Genomic DNA, 23,441 nt, shown 5'->3' with positions numbered 1-23,441 from the left:
TAAGGAAGCTTACGCTTTAAATTCCTCCACGTCTGGGGCTCCTAGACTCAACATCTTGTTGTCTGTCGTCCCCAAAGGTTTTGTGGTTGTGCATCAGCTTTAGCTTGTGTGTGTGTGTGTGTGTGTATGTGATCTGTATGCGCAGACTGTGTGTTCTTACCCACAAAGCCGTCGCGTCCAACCAACTTTAAAGCCAGTTTGTCAGCCAGCACCGAGGAGTTGCCATGGGCGATGTTGGCAAAGGGCCCAGCATGGACAAACACTGGCGTACCCTGCAACAATTAGAGGGGCACACAAACATGTAGGAGGAGTTGAGAAATCAGTGTAACCCACAGCAACTCACCCGACCAAGTTTAAATAAGGACTTACTGGTTCTTTCATACTAAATTCAACATCTTTCATTAAACATAAATAAATATTGAAGTGTGAATGCACTTTGGCTGGCACTGTGATTGTCTAAACAGTAGGCACAAGTTAAGAGGTACTCAACTGGCATGGCAGCCTGACTGTGGGCCAAGGTTCTTTCCCCTGCTGATTTGGATTACTCCCTAAAGGCTGGACACACACACACAAACTAAAAGAGCACTTCAAGTTTAAGTTACTGCTTATGGCAGACACTTAGGCCAGTACTCACTTTCAGTGAGGCAGTGCAAAGTGCAATACATGTGCTGAACATGTCATATGCTCAGTATGTACAGATCAAAGAAATGTGAAAGGTATCATCTTTAAAAGTAGAGCTTTGACTGTGGACTTCACAGTTTAAATGTTTACTTCCTCATAGATGTAAGAGATCAGAACTTTTGAAATATCTACCATATACAACTTTCATTCAAAAGGTATTTTGCTGTATGCATCCAGTTCAGACAAGGCATCAAAGTATACAGTTGCAGAGGAAAGGTCTACTGCTCAAGATCACAATCCTTTCGTTGCACTCATGACAGACTTAAAAAAAAAAAAAAAAAAAAAAAAAAGGAAATTACTGAGAAAACCGTTCAAGAAGAAAACTGGGGTAAGCAAACTGACCTATTGTTACACTGTATGTGAATTCCTTGAGAGGGAGGAAAAAGTAAGAATGGGAAGGACTTGCATGGTTTTCTAAGCTTTTGTTTGCATACCTCTCCCTCAGCCTGCATAAACAGCCTCCCCTCAGAGGAGTAAATCAGCCATTTAACAAGGCTCTGACAAACGCTGCCACTTGTCTATAAAAACTAGTAGTACAGGTCATAGCAGCATCTAACTGCATTAAAAGGACAATTCCGGCGCAAAATGAACCTAGGGGTTAATAACATATGTGTACCGAGTCAAACGTTCTCTGGAATATGTTTTCATGCTAACCAAATGAGTCTCTAGCTTTTAACATGCTACCGCAAAACTGGTAGTTAGCTGCTAACTCTAGCTTTCTACCACTAACAAGGCTCAAAATAGCACCACACTTGAACGGTAGCATAATGAGGGTCCCAACATGCAAACTTTGTAAACATACAAAAGACATTGCAACTTTTATCACCCTCATAAACACTGGTGATACGCTGTTGAGGATGGTCTATAAATGTGAGCAAATCACTCTTTAAAGTTCATGACATTTTGAATTTAAAAAAAGAAAGAAATACAAGCGGTTATGAGCAAGGGCGGAAAGTGTGAATACCTCAAATTCAGTTTTTAGCGTGGATCACAATATATTGCTTAGTGCCACACATGTATATATTGTTATAGGTTATATCTCGGTCTGTCTCTCTCTATTATACTATAGATTAGTAAACAAAGATTAACCAATTCCTGAATCTAATATTTTCATCCCTCTATATGAAGCTAGCTTGATGTAAACAATGCAAGATGCATGCTACGTTACAGTGAAATAAGTTGTGTAACATGTTTAAGTACACAGTGGAAATACACACAATGTTGTGAATTGAACGGTACAGACAGTTCATTAAAAAGATAGATTTTAAAGACAGTAGCATTCGTGTTTACATTCGGCCGCCATCTTGGAAAACAGTCATGAGCAGTCCACGAACGTCGTGCAACCAGTAACCAGTAACATAGCTCAAACACAGCGTTCGTGATTTCACTGCCTCTGCTGACATTTTTAAAAAGCAGCTAAAGACGCATCTTTTTAGTCAGGCGTTCGTTTAACAACATTGTTGAATGTATTGATGTGTAATCTGTGCTATTGTGTTTTACTGTGACTTACTGTGCTTTTTAGGATTATCAATTTTTTTTAATAATGTATTTATTTATTTGGCCTGTGAAGCACTTTGTGACTCCGTCAAAGTGTTACATAAATAAACTTTATTTACTTACTTTATCCATTCAATAACATGTTCCTTTTTTATTCCAATAGAAATTGAACATACGTCATAAATTACATGGATTTCCATGCATATTTGCAACTCCTGAACTTTAACTGGACCCAGTTCACACTTTCCACATCCGTACATGACGGAAAGAGATTCAGGCAATAAATAAGCCACAATATGGTGATGAAAGTGGAAATAAATGACACGTTGAATGTGTCACCTCTTCAACTGGTGGACAAGAGGACTATGAGGAGTAGGGAAAAAGAACAAAAACAGGAAGATAGAGATCATATCATTGTTTCCTCTTCTTGTGCATCTCTTGTACTGTCCACTACACCAGCTGCAGACCGGCTACTACACTAATAACATTTTCCCAGATCCTTCAAATCCCATTTTCAGATAGCACAAGGATTCAAACAAGACACAGGTCTGACTGTCTAAACTATGGTCTACTGCCTCTCCCCAGGAAAGACGCATGCAGGCGGTTCGGTGAATCGCCGCGTAGACAGGATGTTTGAGAAACACAGAGAATGACCGAAGTCTGCTTAATAGACACGTACACAGGGAGTGAGACGTGGGTTCAAAAACCAACCCTTTTCCTCTTGTGCTATGTCTCCTCCAAACCCCATCTGAAACAACACAGAAACACACACACACAGACACACACACAGACACACACACACACAGACACACACACACACACACACACACACACACACACACAGACACACACACACACACACACACACACACACACACACACACACACACACACACACACACACACACACACACACACACACACACACACACACACACACACACACACACACACACACACACACACACACACACACACACACACACACACACACACACACACACACACGCCAACTATTCCCATGTGTGTCTGTATTCAACACAAACAATCACAAGCGAAGAGGGCATAAAGGGCACAGGCGGTCAAGCTGGATGGAAAATTCTCATGGAGCTCTGAGGCCCGCTCGGTGCCGATACCAGTTCCCTGACCAGAATCACAGGAAACCCACACAGGAAACGGTTTCACACAACAGGACCGCAATGCTTCCTCCAAAAAAACAGAAAGTAACTAAATCTCTGCTGCATGCAACATTCCACCCCCTCTACACCCTTGAAAACACCCAGTCTGTGTTTATTTCCCCACCCAATAGCCGTGTAACCAAGCTTTCTGTTCAAAACCAACAAAGAACAAACAAACGAAAAATAGCCCTACAACAAAAACACAAAGCCGTTGAAGCATGACTGCTAATATTGTTAACTTTAATAACTTAAAATCAACCCAACAAAAAAAAAAAATACACTTAGCTTGTGCAGAAAACCTTTGCTGTAACTAGCCGTATCTCAAAAGTGATGAGACCATGTCTAACATTTACACATATAAATTATAAATAATTTAACAGATAAATACCAAGTCAATTTGACCAAGAATGGTGAATAAAATATAAACAATTCTGATTACACCTACATACTAATATAGGGATGTAAATAACAAATATTTGTATTATCAAATTTGTATATCAATTCTTTTAAATTTTAAGTCTTGTTTTGTCCAACCAAATATATTCCATTTAAAACTAGATAAGATGTGGCCGGGTTAGCTCAGTTGGTAGAGCAGGCGCACATATATAGAGGTGTATGCCTCGACGCAGAAGGTCCAGGGTTCGAGTCCGACCTGGACGATTTTCCTGCATGTCTTCCCCCTCTCTCTCCACTTTCATATCTAGCTGTCCTTTTCATTAAAGGCTGTAATGCCCAAAAACAAAAAACAGAGAAGTTTAAACCGACTGCAAATATTCACATGAATGATTATTAAAGTGATAATTAAGCTCATTGTCAAAAAGCTCATCGACATATGAACTACCATGGATTAAATCCCATGGATTAAATTCCTATATACAGCTGGATACAAAAATAGTGTTGGAAAATATCCAGTTAATGATAAATGCTAATTAACACATTTGGAGCCTGATGGGTGGTGTCGATGAAGAGGTACTTGAGTTCATCTAATAGGGGTTTGGGGGTAGGTCTTAAAGAAAAGGTTGGGAACCACTGCTTAAGTGGAAAAGTTAGTTATTGGGCCGGTCTTTTATAAACTTGGTGCTTCTTTCAAGTGGGCTTTTGCTGTACCAGAGAGGCCAAAGATCAGTGCTAGATGTCTGGATTGTTATCGGTTCATTCAATCCTTTAAACCGCTAAACTCCCCTCCTCTCCATTTCTCCATCCATCACCCTGACGGTTGGGCTTTTTCCTGGGTCACTGATGGTATAGCTATATACTGTATGTGTGTGTTAGTGAAAATGCAAGAATTGTTTATGTGCCTGTGTGATCACAACGGTAATGTTGTAAAAGCTAAATGAAAGCCAGATGTTGTGAGAGGCAGAGTTATGGTATAAATCGTCAGATTAAGGATTTGAGGACAGTATGAATCTGGATGAGATAGCCTCTGAGAGCGCCACCTGTCCTCTACACACTGCTAAACTGTTATTAAGATAAAGGAGCCATGGGAGTAAAAGGTCAATCTATCATCCTTTCTTAAAAGCTCTCAGCGGAGCACTCTCTTTCTTTTCTCTGACAGCAGAGGTAGAAGTAGGTCTAGTGCACACTTAACATCCCTGTGGACTACCAGCCTATTTATTCTACAATATATTCTCCAGAAGAGACTCAGTTGAGCAGCATAATGACTATTTAAGTGGGGTTATATGTATATCTCACCTCTAGGGTCTGCATCAACGTGGGCTTGATGGCATCTTTCATTAACACCGCCAGTGCCCCACTCACACCCTGACAGGGAGGAAGAAATAAATAAATACAAGATCAGGTTATTAGAACTCAGACAAAAATGTAACCACACTAACACAAACAGCTGATATTTATGTGAAGAATGGTTAAATGGTTCTACTACAGAGGATACATTGCACTACAGTCCATTTGTAGGTCTCTGTGCTTGCTTCCCATGTAGTATACACGCAGTCGGATACCATATTCCCACTGGGGCTGGCTCTGAGGTGTGGTGATGTTTTGGCATCCAGCCCAATCAGAACGACTAATGTAACTAATAGGGGGGTCCTCCTCTACACCTCTGAAACAACACAGGGCCGCAGTCTTCTGTGGGAAACCAGAAACAGCTGACCCCACAGATGGATCCGGTGAGAGGTGCGAAAACTCTGCTTAACATCTTAAATTGCAGGTTACACCTAGATTAGAAATGTTGTTTTCAAGAGGGGAAGTGGTATGTTAGTGTGTCTGCTCCAAGTGGGAATTTGGATATTTCTTAGCTGCAAGTTTGACAGACGATTATGATGATTGTGGATTATGTTTCACATGTTTTATACATGTGTCTCGAAAATCTCCCACGAGGGCCCAATGCTACAGGTTTACCTACCAAAAAAATGTAGGACACACCTAACCATAACACTTCCTTCTGCATGGGAATGACAGAAAAAGTCTCTTCATTTATCTGAACTGCAGAATGACAAGACCACACAGTAACACACACCAGGTCCTCTGCGGTGACAGGCTGTCCAGAGCGGCTGGTCCCCACCACTCAATACTTTTCATTGCAGAAATTCTGAGAGGTTGTGATGAAAACTGAAAATTCCACACCAAAACAAATTTGACTTTATATTTCAATAGACAAAAGACCCCTGACACAAGACCATAACAAACACACAAGAAAACAGGTCCTCAGTGATTAGAAGACAAGACAGGCTGTCCAGGGCAAGAGAATAAGGTCCCCACCACCTTCTAATGGAGTGATGGCTTTGGTCTGTTTTGAGTTTCATGTCCAAATAAAAATAACCAGGCTGTCTGCCAAAGGGCCCAGGATGGCCATTATCCACCAAGAAACTGGCCATTTTACTTCCACTGCAATGTCGAACCCAGTCTGGAAAGAGGAATGAAAAGAAAAATGGAAAATCATAAATGTAAACAATGTAAACAAACATTTGCACCATTTGTTTATTTACAGGATTTCATTTAGCTGTCATTACTACAGACATATGGGCGAAATACATCTGGGCTTTATCATGAAAGACAAACATGTTTAAAAAAGTTTTATACACTAGTTTTATTGTAAAGTACAAATTTGACTTTATATACCCACCAGCAAGGCCTCTGATATTCTGGTTATATGAGAAAATATTTGCAATGAACTGGAAAAATACATAAAATCAAAACCGCTGCAGAAGCGTGCATATTCTGGTTATCGTAAAAATACATAAAACAAAGCCGGTGGGTAAAAAAAAACATTTTCAAAAGAATATAAATTCAGGGGAATGAAGATTGTGAAGGCATGAATGCTACATACCTCTCTGATCTGTCCTTTTTCAGTGCTCGCCTGTCCTACTGTGATCTTCCTCAAGAAACGGTCATTTGTGTCAACAACTGGAAAACAAAGACAAAAGACAATCTAATTTCTTGTAACATTTATTATGAAATATACTACTTTGGCATAACATCAATGAGACAAGAACCTGACAGACTGTAAAAACCCATGTCCACACATGTTAAATAGACAAAAATGCACATCCACAGGCTTGCACACAAAGACACACACACACACACACAAACCCAATAACTGACTAGAAGAGAGATTCTTATCGCTTAATGTGAGTAGGCGATGACACACTGAAAGTGCTTATGCTACCAGGATTTGCTACCTAAAAGTTTCTTCACTGAGCACTTTGCCTATTCTCTAATAATGTGGTTAGAAACTGTAGCTATACTGTTGTTACAATGAGCGAGGAAACCACACTAGTCAAACATTATCCTCATGCTGGTTGGATATAATGAAAGGGAACGTGAAAAACATGGTTCGTTTCATGAACACATAGACACACAGTCACACCCACATAACATTAGGTAGTAAATCTGTTTTTAATCTCCAGGGTTCGTCTTTTAGGAGTGCCCTCTGGAGCCACTGGAGTAAATACCACATCAGTCATAGCAGCACCCGGCTGGTTGTTCTCACTGACAACTTTAAACCAAACACAGCTTCCACTGAGGTAACTATTCCTACTCCTACCATACCCACATTTAATTCTCTGTGACTGATGACTGCAACACTTTTAGTTGTCTTGAATCTATATGAACACAAAGGCCATAAAAGCGTTTTCATAACCACTTTTCATTGACAAGAACACACCAACATACGGTGCAGTGAATATTAAATTCAGATTGTGCTTTAGCAAACATTTTATTTTAATTAAATATTGCGTGTCACATTCTTCAGAGTTTGTTGAAACTTCTTTCATGTAATTAGATTTGCGTGATAGTCATACTCATACTGGGTGTTGTGTAGCAAGCATTACAATTTCATTCTCAAGGGAAATGTGTCAATGTGAAAACATAAAATAGAATGAAAATATATATATATATATATATATATAAATAAAACATAATTTTATTAAATATTTGACCACATTGCTTGGAATGCCTAATATCGTCACTGCATACCAACAACTAGGTAGAAACTTTTTGCTGTAGTTCAAATGTGAAAAGTTGCAGTTGAAGCTTTAAATACATCTCTAGTTTTATGTGGAAGAAGCAAAACAATGACAACCCGCTGCATTGAGAAGAAACACAAACCCTACTGAATATTTCACAGACATACATTGTCCTTCTTTAATTTTGGCTATAGGGAAAAATGCCCTTCAGTATTAGAAGGTTGCAAACAGAAATCATTTACAGAGTGAATTTCTATACTTCTATAGATACCTCTCTGCCAGGTGATCTTGGAGGGGTCCAGGTCAAGACGAACAAAGGTGCTGACTTCCTGTGGTGTGAGAGATGCAGGATCTATTTTATTGATCCCTAAACGCTGGAATCGAAGAGAGAAAGAAGATTAGAGGATCATCTGTAAGTGTTTTTGGAGATGTGGTGCTTAGGTGCTATTTTTTGCACTGTGGTTCGACACATGCCCACATTTCGGTCCCAGCTGCGGCACTACTGCTAGATACAGCAATGTATTTGATATTTTAGGATAATCTATTTCTATATTTTATTTTAGACCAACGTAGTGGGACTTTTCTTGCTATGTTCACATCAGCTGGACACAGCATCATCCCAGCATGTAAAAACAAATTCAGACTAAATGACTATGAGGCGATCAACTCACGGCCAAAAACACACGATGACTCTTTATCTCTCACTCTGTCCATTACGACTAATGCATATTTCATATTGCTTTAAACCTCTCATCCCAGAGACTTTCATACAACAGGACAAACATTCAGTTGACTTATGTTCAAACTTTGCATGTGCCATATGTATTTTATCTGCCAAGACTTGATATAAAGCATTCTTCATCAACACTACAAGAAACAGCCTAACTCTCAGACATATAAACAGATAGGAGCTTCATGAGACATAAACAAATATTTGGAGATAAAGACATGCTGAAGGGAAAGATGGGATATTAAAGCTAGGCTCACTGAGGTCCCCTAGTGGACAAAAACATCAACTCTTATTTTTTATACAAGAGCCAAACACAGCAATGCTTTTGGCTAGTAATGATTGTTGATACAAGTGATTCTGGCACTGCAGTGTTTGGACTTACACGTAGCCTGGAGATTTGGATGGGTGAAAATCTTCGGACTCCATTCACTAAAGGGACCAGTCTATTGAACAGGGCCTTGGAGGTATAAGACAAATGTAAAAGTGTATATGCATATAAAGTTACTTTAAATTGCAATAATTATGTTTTCTTGAATAGAATGCATCACAATCACACCATGGTTGTAACTGCTAAATGTTATTGGAGCATAAAAAGCATCTTTTTACATCTATTCGACACAGGTTTGAGGCTTCCGTGTAAATATTCAGTGACATCACTAGATAACAAGATTGCAATATGTACACATATTAACATAATGCATCATTTCCTTTCTTAAATCAAAGAGAATAACATCTAAATAGCAAATCACTAACATCTAAATTTTGTGCAAAATCAGGATTGTCATTATACTTGCATCCAAGTCAAAACAACAGTTTCAAATTTTTTAGGGTGTAAGAATGAGTTATTACTGGGTGACATCATCACACGGTCACCTTGTCTGATTGAGTCGCCTCGTGGAGCATTCTGGCATCGATGGCTGCTGCCACCAGGTTGTTGGCTGCTGTAATGGCATGAATGTCACCAGTCAGATGGAGGTTGAACTGAAGGGTAAAAAAAAAAAAAAAAAAAAAAAAAAAAAAAAAAAAAAAAGAAAGAACAAACAATATTAAAACAAGAAAATATCAAAGAGGTGAAATAAAGAAAATCTAATTACTATTCCTGTAGTGTAGTGGTACACATTGTGAGTTCAGATGATCCCAGTGGAAATAAAACCTCTACCAAGGGGGGTTAAAAGGTAATCACAAAATTTGGTTCACATGTGGCTTCAAACAAACAAAGTAACCTTCTCATGGTTTAGACTTTGTGTCCTAGGTCTTTAAAAAATATTGGAGAGGTAAATAGCTGGTGTTTTGGTAGGAGAAAAGGAGGCTGCTTTGTTGAAGGCTATGTGTTTGGAGCTTAAAAATCAGTCTCCCTCCCTCTCTGCTCTCCCTCCCTGCCTTTACGGACAGTGATTTAGTCACAGGCAATATTATGCCACAGCTCCAGGGGTTGTGTGTGTATGTGTAAACTAGTGCGAGTCTCTGCGTGTCTTCGGTCTTTGAAGCCTGCGTCAGTCCTGCTAGGGAGCAATGAAAGTGTCTGTGTGTTTTACCTCCTCCATAGGGATGACCTGGGCATATCCCCCTCCTGCAGCTCCCCCTAGGCACAAAGAAGAGGTAGCACAGTCAGAGGCAGACCAACAGGACAGGGACACACAAAAGGAGGAATGCTGAGTGGTGGACTCTGAGTGAACTACTCCACCCTTGCACAAAATGTAGCAGGGTATGAAACACTAGCCTCACACTGACAAAGATAGCTTATCACACAGTTAGTTGAGACATTCCTAACTGCTAGTTTGGGCGCCTGTCTCTGGACTTCAAAATTCCACTCAATGTATTCAATCGGAAGAAAAACTAAATTAAGAGTTGTATTCCAAAATAATCTTTAAATACATCTCCTTAAAAACATGTAGTTAGAGAAAACAACTAGTCTTGGAATTATTATCTTTAAAATAAACTACTGTATCACATTAACATGAGGTCAAGAGAAAGGTAAAGAGCACAGAGAAGGGGAAAGCATACGTTTCAGACCGAATATGTCATGTACAGCATTAGCATAAGGATTCATAGTATATATTCAATGCTGACCTTTAACCCCAAATGTGGGTCCCTGGGAAGGCTGTCGGAGACAAGCGAAGGAGTTGAGCTTAAGGTGGGCAGACAGGGCCTGGACTAGGCCGATGGTCACCGTGCTTTTACCTTCACCCAGTGGGGTGGGAGTTATACTAGACATCCAGAAAATAGAGAAAAAAAATGTTACTTCATATTTTTTGGTTAGAATAATGTGACTTAATCTATGTGCATTATCGTTAGAATCACATACAGTATGCAGCCAAATAATTGATACATTACTTTAAAGACCTCATATTATGCTCATTTTCAGGTTCATAATTGTATTTAGAGGTTCTACCAGAATAGGTATACATGGTTTAATTAAAAAAAAAAAAAAAGCCATATTTTTGTCGTACTGCACATTGCTGCAGCTCCTCTTTTCACCCTGTGTGTTGAGCTCTCCGTTTTAGCCACTGAGTGAGGCATCACCCTTCTATTGCATCTTTGTTGGGAGTCGCACATGCACAGTACCTAGGTAAGGAAGACTAGCCAGTCAGAAGCAGAGTAGGGCGGGCCCTGACAAGCAACCTAACGTGATCCAAAACAAACCCACTTCAGCCGGTAACAATGGCTTTGGTTCAGCCGTACATGTTCGAACCGGAGTCATAGTCTCAGTAAGTCACACGTACCCAGCAACCAGTACATATTTCCCATCCGGCTGTTTGTGGAGGCGGTCCAACAAGGAGAGTCGGACCTTAGCTTTGCTCCTGCCATAGGCTTCAAGCTCCTCTGGCAGCAAACCAATCTCCTCAGCCAGCTGGTCCACTGGCTTGGGTGTCTGAGCTCTGGAAATCTCTATGTCACTGGCAAACGTAGAAGGCATGATAAATCATTCAGATACATTTCATTTTAAAGCACCACCTATATGAACAAATGTCTGTAAGGTGCAACTTAGAGAATAGTATGACATGACAAAAGGATGTCCAGTTAGATGTAGTTAAATTCCTCACAGAAAGTAATCTATACCTTGGTACAGGGGTCAGGGGCTGCAGTTTGAGGCTGTGCAGATGCCAGGGTCTGTACTGCTGCTCCTGGAGCCACCGACTGCAACTACCCACCACATTCTAGTAGACAAAGAGGAGAGATCAAGAGGTAGGTAGGTATGAAGGTAAAGAACAAAAAAGACAAATGGAGCGAGACTGGAGACAGAAACAAAGAGGCACACCTGTGTTCTGTAAGCTGCTGTGAGGTATCCTAACCCAGACTTTGAGGACATCTCAAGGGCATGTTCATCTAAAACAAGAAAAAAAAAAAATAGTATGATAAATGCACATGTTGAGAAATAAAACATGCATATCCAAATGTTAACAAGTGTTGGACAGAGTACAAAGATACGAAAACAGAAGCCACACGCTGTGTCCCACCATACGGTATAGGAGTGTAACTTCACAACTGCAACACTTGCTAAGTCTGTCTACATAATAAACTGCAAACATATACTTCATTCTATAATGCTGGAAAAAGCCAAATAGACAAATTTTAAAATTAACTACACTAGTATGTCTACAAAGACTCAGATGCATTCTCAAGCTTTTTAGTCAGCTATAATCCCATTAAATGCATTCTGAAAGATCAAGAGCAAACAGGATTTATGTGCAGCAGCAAGGTTTAAATTCCAAGTCACATGCAACACACAAGGGTGAGGTGCCAGGAGGTTAAGAGTCATTTCTTTTCTCCTATAGATCAAGCCGTACAGGGTGATTGTGACTATCACAATATATTCAACAATACCTGTCTCCTGGGTGGGCTCACAGCGGATGACAGCAGCCCCTGGTCTAACCCAGGTGGGGGGAAGATCCATGTTCCCTGCCCCTAACAGGACCACAGCATCAGCCTGCATCGCCTAGGAAACAAGGAACAAAGAAATCAAATATGAAGAATTTCAAAGAGAGGAAATAAAAAAATAAATAAAAAAAAAGACAAGCGCTTAAAGCAAAAAGAATTGAAGCATGAAGCAAAATCCAGAAGAGTCCAGAGTCCCAGAAGATGATTGATTGATTGATTGATTGATTGATTGATTGGAGTTACCTCTGTTGCAACTGATCACATTTTATGACACAGCGTTTGAAAAAGCAGAGACTGACTCCATGTGGTTGGCCACTAAAACTGCACAAACTGTAGCTGGCGCAACTGAATAATGACAACAGACAGGCTTTTCATTTATAAAGCCATGGCTTTAGCGGTACATCTTTTCATACAAATGATACTCAAAACAAACAAAATGTCAAGTTGACCACAAACAAGGCCCTAGTGAAACTGGTGATTTAAAAAAAAAGGAAAAAAAAGAATCACATAAACCACACCACACCTGTCTCCGTAGGCTTTTTGAGCTCCACTGACCCTTGAGAGCTACCATTCCACTTCTTTCAATCAGGCACTGCAGGGACACCGCAAGGGGTCCTTCCCCTCCAACAAGCAACACAGTTTTCCCTTCCAAAGCACAATCTGCAGAAGTAATAAATGCAACATAAGGCCATGCATTCATGATACATATTAAAATGCTGACCACCTGGACATGGATGGAAATTAGTTTGCACACCAATCTAAAAGGTAGTTGTTAAATAGCTTTGTGCAACACTGTGGTCATAATTACAGATAGGGTATGCTGATATGTGGGCCATTTAGAAAATCTAATGCCCATACACTTTATATTTTGGAATTTACCACCCCATAAACTACTGCAACTGGACACAAATTCTTTACTCATAATAACAGTGACCCTATGTACATGTGAACTTTGACCCCCTACCCTCTGAACCCCAGGGTGTGTTGGTCCAGAACTCAATACATAGTATGGTGAGTCAGCCTTTTTTGTGAGTTTTGTGTGTCCCAATTCAGATCCCCACATAATTCCCAAAGATTCCCAGTGAGTATCTTAGCATCGTAGCATTTTTTACTTATCTGCATTTGCAAAAGACTCTTCACACACAATTGCCCCAATTCTTTACCATATGGCTAATTTTGATAAGGTTTTTAAGCACATGGTGTATTCATTCTGATAAAAAGTATAAAATCTAAAGGAAAAATAGTGTGCTTGCTTTGTTGAATTCCCAAATTTGAAATTGACAAAGGTTTCCCAAAGCTGCAGTTTGCTTGACATTGATTAATAGTATCATTTTCTGTTGTGCAATATCTAGTAGCGTTCAAAATATAGAATTGGTAAACAGGAATGTTGTCATGCCAAGTGAAAAAAGCACTCCGGTATTAAATATATCTAATTTAGACATTTCTCCAGCATGAGAGAAATACTACCGACACAGCTGCATCTAGTAACATTAGTAACGAGTAATATCTGGTGTGCCACAATAATACTGATTGTCAGTGCTTGCTACAACTGTAGCTTACCGTAATCAAACTCTCTCGCTCTTTAATTTAACCAACTACAACTGCGTTTTGCATGCTTTCACGTCTCAAAAAAATAAAAATAAATAAAAAAGACCCTTCAAAAGGAAATGTAAGTACCATTACAGCTACATATATCAGAGTGTATACCATGTTTCTCCAGCAGATCCAGCACAGCGCTGGCTATGGGTGGCACAAAGCCTTTGCTTAGGTGTCCTCGTACCAGACGGCCCATATTCAAATCGGATATCCTATGACAAGACAAGAAGGGACAAAATTATGATACATTTCATTTTCAATATAAATCAAATAAATTATTCTTCTACCTGGCCACGGCATTACATTTATTTTGTAAAGTGCTATGAATGACAGTATCAAGTACCTTTAGAAAATGTAAAAATTGCATATACACATGAGACAGATGTCATTTAGTGAGTTACTGGTAAAGCCACAGAAATGAAATTTATTTCTATGGGTAAAGTTTAACACTGGTGAGTCAAATTTTATGTTAATAGTATAGTTGCTTTATTATTGAAGAGATCTAGGATTACAGGTCAACATTTTCTTTTTTTTAAAAGCAAAAGCACCATATATCTCAGTTTTTCATGGGAGAACCTCAACTATTTTTTTTAAATGAACTTCCTTTACAAAATGTGTCCTCGGTTGAACCAGCTCTCTTTAATTTGTGATTATTATGAAGGGTGCCTTGCAAATGTTTTCATTCACTTGTCTGCTGAAGTCACACACTCTGCATTTAGACGTCTTAATTCTGTGCAGCCCTTTCTGATTTGGTGTACCATGTGAGTAAATGCATTTGCTCACATGATACCTGCCAGACTGCTGCATAAAAATGTCTACTGCGGACAAAAAAAAAAAAGTCAATTTTAGGGAAACTAATTATTAAAGAGAAACAACTAGAGAGACAACCAATTGTAAATATACACAGTAAAAGATCTTTTACCAGCATGTACCATTTGAAAGAGATATACTCTTCACCGTTATGTCTCTCTATGGGAGATTAGAAAACTTAGCCGTTTTAAATGCAATGATGCTATTTGGCTAGAGCAGGTTTTTACCCCTCTACATCCTTCTCAGGTTTGATTGTGTTCAACACTCGACTGGTGATGTAGGCAGGGGGGAGGTGGAGGTAGACTCCGTGCACCCTGGGGTCTTCATTCAGCTTCAACACCTCCTCTACAATCTACACACATTCACACAAAGACAAAACCCAGACAAACAGAAGGTATAGTTGCAATAGGAACAGTAGGAATGTAACCTGTGAAACTGTTAATATCACAGTGTCTTTATATTGTCTACAGAAAACCTTGGCCTACACACCTTAAAAAGGTAAATTGTGTCTGATCTTGTATTAGTTAAGAACAAGGTAAAGAGTGAAACAGTAAACAGCAGGAATTGTAAGGTAAATCATCCATGGTCAGCTGATATGCCTTTTTATATGGCTCAAGAGTCAAAATCAATCTGGCCAAAGAGAGCAACAGCTGAGAGGCTGCTTCCCATTCCCACTCACACAATGTTGGAAAATACCATGAAATAAAAAAAAAAATACAAACAGGACCCGAAGGAGTGACTAAGGAAATTAGGGATTAGTCATGTAACTGTGGATATATGATGATTTACAGTCAAGAAAAGTTTTAATTAATTACTTGCTAAATAATGACAGGGTGGGAAAAGTTTTCCTAGTTTTAGGTACAAATTTGTGAGTCAGCTTCACTTACTTCATCTTCACTGCATTCCTTTGCCAGACAAATCTGGGTGATGTTTAAGCCAATCTTTGGACATACAGACAATGAGAGGGTTAACTGCTTGAATTATTGTGTAGATTTGTGAAAAAGACAAAATGGATCAAATTCAGAGGATCAGGAGGAAAGGAATTTACCATTCCTGCCATTTTCTTATTGATTTCCAACAAGTGGTCATCTTCACCTGCCTTTAAGAAAAAATAAGCACACAGACCTGGCCTTAGTCTAAGGTTTGCCAGTATTTAAGGCAACATTAGAAATTACAAATCCTACATAGCTCTTCTGTTTTTGCTTAAAATACCTGTATAATGACTAACAATGGTTGGACTACTGGATTTCTTCCCTGCAGGGCCAACATTGCCTCCTTGGTGCTTTGAACCACTTCCCTGTGAGAGAAAGTAGGGAAGTAAAACTGGTTAGCCATTTCCAATAAGCCATTTAGGGCTACACACAGGGTTTTTTAAATAAATTAAAATCAAACACATACATCAGGTCAAAGGCAACCATTCTGTAAGATTTTGGAAAAGGTACCCTCACCAGAAAAGTGGATACCATTTAGAACTGCTTATTCTGTGTTTGTTGGCTAACTGGGGGGAGGGGTAAAACTTGAAATGCCTCTAGCCATCTCCACAGCGCTGTAGAGTAAGTAAACGCCTCAAACTCTCCCACTTGACCTATTCAAATAAAAAATCAGAACAAGTGATTAGGCTGCTTCAGTTAAAGGAATACCACATACCATGGAAAATAAAGGGGATTCATGTCTGTATAATTTTTTTTGTGCACTTTTTAAAATTGATTCTTCAATTTGGTCTAATTTTTCATTTATGATTTATATAAAAACAGCTTTAAACCCGTTTGGGTTTTTGGTGTTTAAATACTTTTAAAAGCTACTATAATGAACATTACCAATGGATTGCATGGCTACTTGTAGGCCTATGTGAAAAGAGTTGTTCGTAGTGATGAACCCCCAGAGGGTTATCGCCCACCTCTGTGGTTCCCCTCAGCTCTGTGGAGCTTTATAGCTTCTTTTAACACTTTCGTTTAGGTTTTCTGGCCCACAACATTATTGTTTTGCTTCACTCTCTCATCACAATGTTTTCAGCTGAACCGGGCAGCTCTGAAAACCAGCTTTCCAGCACTAAACGGCAGTCAGATAAACTTAGCGACTAGCCGATGAACATAGTGGAGCATTTAGAGCCAGATATTTCCTTCAGGAGTTAAAAAGTGCTAATATGTCAGTGTTGGACTAACAGCTTGTTTCCACTGCCCACACAGCCTGATTATTGCAGGTTTAAACAATGTGTCCAAATTCACTTAACTGTAGAGGAAACAGTAATTCATCCCATGAGATTGTTATATAATTTGACAGAAATCTTGATGTATCAGTAAACAAAACTGGTACACCACGATGCTTGAAGCAGCTTCAACCACAGCGCCTGTTGAGCACAGCGTACGTACACACACACACACACACACACACACACACACACACACACACACACACACACACACACACACAGTTTTTTTCCCTTCATTTCAGCATCATGGTTTTTTTTCCTATGGTTTTTTCTTCTTCGTTTTAGCATCATTTTTTAAATTTTTTTTAACAATCTTTATTAAATCTTAGACTCGTTTTATCATCATGTGTTTGGCAACAATGAGAGAAGTTACATCAGCAGGCGTCCCTCTGAGGAAATTGAGGACACGTGCGGAACTGGCTGCTATTCATGAGTAAAAACGCCATCCAGACCGGAAATACGTAAACGTTACTGTTCATCACTCGATTGCGTTTTATTTTCAGTTAAATGTAATACAAATATGACAATAAGTCAGTCATGTGCGGTCACAGACACACTTACCTCAAAGAACTGTCGCTGTCAAACCCATCACCCTTTTGAGACGGTTTCCCAAAGCTGACGGCTAATTTGGGGCTGGTACCGCCGCTGCTAGCGCTTGCTGTCCGGAGGATCAGCCGGTTGTTGGCAGGACCAACCGGTAGGCATCTCCGTATCAAGCCGCTGACCATGCTTCCTGGACAGGCTGGATGTATCCGAAGGCTGCCACAAGCACTACGCATTATAGACAACTTCATGGCTTACTAAGTAACTTCACGTTACTTTTAGTTTTGTAATTGTGGCGTATACGGTTTTCTTCTCTTTGTTGGTCTTACGGTGGTTAGCGAGGGATTCAAACTCCAGAAAAGGAACAAAAAGAAAGTTGAGGGGGCGAGTCAACACAGGGTCCTGATGAAGGTATACTCTTCAGGGGCAGTCGGAAATGTGAAGACATTGGCATACACGAACAATGCACAACTGTGACGCTTTATTATAACACAAGCTGTAACACATTTGGGGCGCGGAAATGTGAAAGTCACGTTCTCTACTGCGTTGCCAATCGTTAAAATGGATGGACCGTTCCTCAACATTTCGATCATGTAATAATTATAAATTACATAATGTAATGCGTAGCCTACCCATTTGTCTTTGCTGTCCAAACGTTACTACTAAATCTCGGCTGGTTGCCTTGTTCAAAGACCGCAAGAAAATATAGCCAACATTTTGGCATAGGGTGTATTTTGTTATTAACCAGGCACACTGGAATAGTTGCTTCGAATTTCCGAGGTACACATGAATGCAGCAGCCCCAGAAGAAGGGAGTTTACGAGCACGCGCGTTCACGTGCTATACTGACACAGAAAGATGGGAGGATGTCAGTTCAGGCCAAGTAGGTTCACAAACTATGACCTGTACTCAAAAGATGATGGCCTATAGGCCTGGGGTGCATATAACAGAGAGAATCTGTGCATGTGCATGAGAAATAACACACCTTTTATCTCAGCTCATCTGGAACCACCAATGAACCTGCATCAAAAAACTTTTGGAAACAGTGCTACTAAAATACCCAAAAAGGGAGGAATTAAATAAATAAAGAAAACAATAGAAACCCTTGAACCCAGTCATTATAAAGAACTGAATGACATGCACCACTATGCATAGCACTGCCACAAGGTAAAACTATGAGACCACAATGATGCCAGATACAACAAATATTAACCATTATCTTAAACCATACGTACAGACTACATTTGAATACAGCAATACAAGTTTACAAATGACAAATGACAGAAGAGAGGTGCATTGAATGTAGTAACATTAAGCATAGGCTCTACACAGGTGGAATACTGCAGACACTCAACTGACCACCAGTAGCCAAAATTAAAAGGAGTAAGAATTAGCCTAAAATGGGGTGAATAACCATAAAATCATATTAGTATGTGACTTAATGTACATACAGTTCAATGGATGTACACAACATTAAAAAACAAAGGCAATAAATCAGTCACACTGGAATCAATAGAATATGATTGACCAGGCACCCTCTAATAATGACTTTACTGCAACATGTATTTAAAAAGTTCATCAAATATTTAAATGTTAAAACAAGGCATGCCCAAGAATTAAAGACTTGCTACATTTATATGAAAAGACAACAAAAGTTATTCCCCACTGTATACTCATACTTATATATAGCCTAGATGTTGCTGCTGGTACAGGACTAATACACAACATCCTGCTGCAAGTATCCTAATGAACCATCATTTGAAAGGTGCCTCTCTGTCTGGCCCCTGACTTGCCTCCTACAACCATTTTGTTAAATGATGGAAAATACAAATTTATGCTAACATCTAAGCAAATGTCAGTTAATTTCAAATCTGCCTTAATTGGACAATGGGGCTGGTAAAACCTCATTGGTCTGTGTGTGTGTGTGTGTGTGTGTGTGTGTGTGTGTGTGTGTGTGTGTGTGTGTGTGTGCGCGCGGACAAGTGAGTGCTTGTAATTTGGGCGTGGATGGGAAAATGTTGACATTAATTCACATGTGCTTGGCTCTATGCTCTATACCGGCCCCATCAGGACCGTCTGCTAACTCACAAATAAATCCTTCCGCGGTGATTGGTGATTAACAGGTGTCGACTCGCCAGAGTCATACATCTTTAGAGATTCCCGTCAAAAACACCTGTCCTGCCCCCCCATTAACATTTATTCAGTTTCCTACAAGTGGACATTGGCACTCACTTCATGCTTTATACACACCAGCTGCTAACATCTCGTCCTATCCGGGGATGCAGCGTCACTGGGCCAAACCGACCGGACTTCATTCCTGAAGTCACATCAGAACAGTTGCATGGCGTGGCGCAATCCAACAAAAGCACAGTTGAATACCTGTTTGGCTCCAAAGATAGCTGCATTACGCATGTAGGGCCCTAAATTTGTTCCTGCTCAAAGCCGGAGCAGTCGACTTCATAACTGTAGGATGGTGCTGTGGCACCATGGTCACCTTACGTTAAAGGACAACGTCAGTTGTACAGGTAAGAAGCTTTCGTTAGATCTTCTAATCCTGCATGAAATTGAGAGAGTGGATTGTGGCCGATATTGTTGGAAATTATTGATATAGGACCTTAGGTCACCCCGTGTGTGTTGTGGTCTATCATAAAATGGGCCTGGGATTTATGTGGTAATACATGCTCAGTATTGTATTATATATAAACACTTTATTTAGTGAGGAAATCCTATTGAGATCAGTATCTCATTTACAAGTGAGACCTGATGAAGCTGTATCTGAAAAAAACAACATACATTTGTGCCTTCTTCTAAAAATAAATGCACATACTGCAGATTGTATATAGTTTACCATTTGTAACATAAATGTACCATATAAAGTCTTAACTGTATGTACCCACAACATAGCCTTACCATTTACTTTGATAATATTTTAACCATGAGTAGTGTTCCCCAGGAGCATTGTAATAGTCTACAATACATATTATTATTCCTAGCTGAAAGAGTTACTGAACTATGGGAACTTTTGATCTAATAGCCTTTTGAAATGCCCTCTAATGCTGTCACCAGCCTCCTTATTTCACATTGGAAATACATATATTTTTAGTTTGAGGTATTTTAGTTTTTCATTTTAAATTGCTCAAACTGAAGATCCAAGATATTCCTGTATATCCTTAGTCTGATGCTCCAGTTAGATTCAAAGTCAAAATGAGTTTCTGGATAAAGACGTCAGACACATCACAAGTTACAAGAACTAGTTTGGTGAGGAGCAACACCTTTGATTATTCTCTGGAGAACCTGTTAGGCCAGTGCTGGGTGGGTGACAACTGAAGGAAGAAGGAAAGGGCGTTTAAACATGCATGCCAGTTTAAATGAGACACTGGTTGTGTTTGAACTTGCAAATGTTTTCTTTTTGGATCTTGAATGTAATCTGTGTCCCATTTTTACGTGTTGTTCAGCCATCTATGGTGAAAAAAGTTCAATTCCATGTGCTGTGAATCTTAAGATTTGTTGTTTTTGTTTGCCCTTTCAGTTCATTCAGCGATCTTTACTGAGTCATCTTTTCCAATGTGTGTTAGAAGAGGAAAGATAACCAGACAGAGGAAATCATCTTGACATCGGTAACCTTGACTTGTTCTCAAGACCAACCATGAGGGACAGACTGAGCAACCTGCAGGATGTTTCCAACGGCCATGTGGAGCAGATGGAGTATGCAGAGTCCACTGTCTCCGACACCTTCAGCAACATTGACCTGGAGATGGAGTTGCCCCATGAGGCAGTGGTGTTCGAGGACAACAGCCCTGCTCTGGAGGATGTCTTTTCCCAGTCGCAGGATATCCACAGAGAGATTCAGCTCATCCGTGTGGAGATTAAAAGGCTTCGTGAGCAGAACTCTCGCATGATGGGTGTCACCACCATGAGCACTATCAAAAGGGATTCCAACGCTATTGGTGCTGATATAAAGGCTCGGGCTGAGGGTGTGCTGGCACGCCTGCGGGACATGGAAGGCGAAGCTCACAAGCTAGAAGAAGAATATGGCTCCAATTCTGCCGTCGCACGTATTGCCAGAACCCAATATGCTTGCCTCAGCAATGGTTTCCGCGATACCATGTTTGACTATAACGAGGCTGAGATGAGCCATCGGGAGAACTGTAAAGCCCAGATCCAGAGGCAAATGGAGATTGTGGGACGTGAAGTGACCGGAGAGGAGGTGGAGGAGATGATTGAGAAAGGTCAGTGGAACATCTTTAACGACAACATAATGGCTGAAGGTAAAACGGCTCGATCAGCTCTGTCCCAGATTGAGAAACGTCACCAAGAGTTGGTTGATCTGGAGACCCGTATCAACGGCATCCATGAGATTTTCCTGGATATTGCCCTGCTGGTGGAGGAGCAAGGCCCCATGCTGACCACCATTCAAACCAACGTGCAGAAAACTGATGAAGGCATACAGGAGGCCCTCGTCAAACTTAACAGAGCCAAACGTCACGACAAGAACAACCCCTTTAAAAAGATGTTCTGCAGCTGTTTCCCATGTGTAGACTAATGAAAATAGATTGTACAGTACAGAGATTGGCAGCGGGATGGCAAAATATGCATTGTGCTGTCTCCAGACAAAAACAAGCTACAACAGCTATTGTATGTTTCATTAGTGCAACATTCTTATTGTCACAAAGTCTTTATCAACATGGCCTGTGGAACTATAGATAATTATACAATTTCCAGGATGTAAAACAAAGGTTTGAAGAGGAAGTTAAAACTGTTTTGTCTAGATTAAGAGACAAAGATTCTTGGGTAAAATATTTTACAATTGATGTCTGTTATATTTGTATGAAAGGTTTGACACTGGAATCTCAAATCTGAATTAATTCCCCCATGACTCAAGTGTAATGCAGAACTGAAGCAAATGGTATTTATTGGTGTTCATGTTTTGTCATTGAAAAACCTAAACAAAAAATGCAATTTTCAGGCATGTTGCCTGCCACAATGGTTCCTGATGTAGTAAACAGCCCTAATAGTGAAGCCCAAAGAAACCTTATGATATGCACGTTGTTCTCATATCTCTTTTGAGGGCACCAGTAACAGAGGAGTGATGGGAGTTTAAATAGGATTTATTGATAGTCTTAATGTTATGCAGGGATCACTCAAATCGTTTTGTGATGTACCCTAATCTGTTACTTTTCACTGCTATTTTTATGAATATATGGACGATAATACCTTTCTTCTGTGGTGTCATGTATGTTACATAAACAGTTATATTAAAATGGGCGCAAGTCTGTCTTGATTTTTGTTTGTTCATGAAATTTACATCATATGAACATAAAGACCTGTTGAGATGTAGTGTTTAGTATACATTAACACATTTTCTTAATTCAAGTTTTCAATCACTCAGACACACAAGGGGCGCTGCTAAAAATGTTGGGTCGCAACAGCTCAATAATGACCCAATACCTATAATCCCTGCAAGGCTACCTAGGCTACTCTTTGTGTTTGCCCTCCTCTCACTCATCATGCTTTACCAGAAGGTATTTAGTGCCATGCTTGCGTGCTAGGAATATTAAATAGCCCACACACACATACTTGAGATACACTGGCATAGCCTTTACACTGAGATAGCTTTTACTAAAAGCAGCAATGCTACAGAAAAAGGCATTCAGTGCATCTGCAAGCTGGTAACAACATTTAGTTTTCTAAACCAACAGGTACAACCTCTACAGAAGCACATGACCCCCTGCTTTGTTGTAAATTTAGGGACTTTCTTAAGTGGTTCTTGGTTTCTTTCAGCCATTGTGCTTTTCATTTTTGCGCTCCGCTGTCATATTTCATTTTTTACCACCTTGCTGCCAATTCGGGGCCCCAAGGTAAACCTGTGCATTAATCCACCCCTGTTCCAGGTTC

The 23,441-nt window shown here is 39.9% G+C and overlaps 2 protein-coding genes across 3 annotated transcripts in view; one reads left to right on the top strand and one right to left on the bottom strand.

Moving 5' to 3' along the window:
- The window catches only part of mthfd1l (methylenetetrahydrofolate dehydrogenase (NADP+ dependent) 1 like), a 36,269-nt gene extending 17,911 nt beyond the window's left edge, over positions 1 to 18,358 (bottom strand). The window contains 21 exon segments of the mRNA XM_028604985.1: positions 161 to 272; positions 5,049 to 5,117; positions 5,833 to 5,904; positions 6,136 to 6,219; positions 6,643 to 6,719; positions 8,052 to 8,154; positions 8,893 to 8,967; positions 9,384 to 9,491; positions 10,046 to 10,092; positions 10,581 to 10,717; positions 11,234 to 11,407; positions 11,571 to 11,668; positions 11,770 to 11,837; positions 12,336 to 12,447; positions 12,913 to 13,049; positions 14,097 to 14,197; positions 15,023 to 15,147; positions 15,683 to 15,736; positions 15,844 to 15,894; positions 16,008 to 16,092; positions 17,566 to 18,358. Of these exon segments, the coding sequence (XP_028460786.1) occupies positions 161 to 272; positions 5,049 to 5,117; positions 5,833 to 5,904; positions 6,136 to 6,219; positions 6,643 to 6,719; positions 8,052 to 8,154; positions 8,893 to 8,967; positions 9,384 to 9,491; positions 10,046 to 10,092; positions 10,581 to 10,717; positions 11,234 to 11,407; positions 11,571 to 11,668; positions 11,770 to 11,837; positions 12,336 to 12,447; positions 12,913 to 13,049; positions 14,097 to 14,197; positions 15,023 to 15,147; positions 15,683 to 15,736; positions 15,844 to 15,894; positions 16,008 to 16,092; positions 17,566 to 17,798 (2,122 nt within the window). The 5' untranslated portion in view covers positions 17,799 to 18,358.
- A 1,236-nt stretch (positions 18,359 to 19,594) lies between these two features.
- Positions 19,595 to 22,827, top strand: stx11b.1 (syntaxin 11b, tandem duplicate 1). 2 transcript variants are annotated; one of them, XM_028605363.1, is made up of 2 exons: positions 19,595 to 20,071; positions 21,122 to 22,827. In XM_028605363.1, the coding sequence occupies exon 2, from the start codon at positions 21,193 to 21,195 to the stop codon at positions 22,087 to 22,089; it is 897 nt and encodes a 298-aa protein (XP_028461164.1). In that variant the 5' UTR covers positions 19,595 to 20,071; positions 21,122 to 21,192; the 3' UTR covers positions 22,090 to 22,827. The 2 variants fall into 2 exon arrangements, with proteins under 2 accessions (XP_028461164.1, XP_028461163.1); XM_028605362.1 differs by having other exon boundaries at positions 19,596 to 20,071; positions 21,076 to 22,827.
- The last annotated feature ends 614 nt before the right edge of the window (positions 22,828 to 23,441 follow it).

This window comes from Perca flavescens, chromosome 18, assembly GCF_004354835.1.
Source record: "Perca flavescens isolate YP-PL-M2 chromosome 18, PFLA_1.0, whole genome shotgun sequence".
NCBI lineage: Eukaryota > Metazoa > Chordata > Actinopteri > Perciformes > Percidae > Perca > Perca flavescens.
Note: the sequence above shows the minus strand (reverse complement) of the source record. Positions and strands in the feature narration are given on the sequence as shown.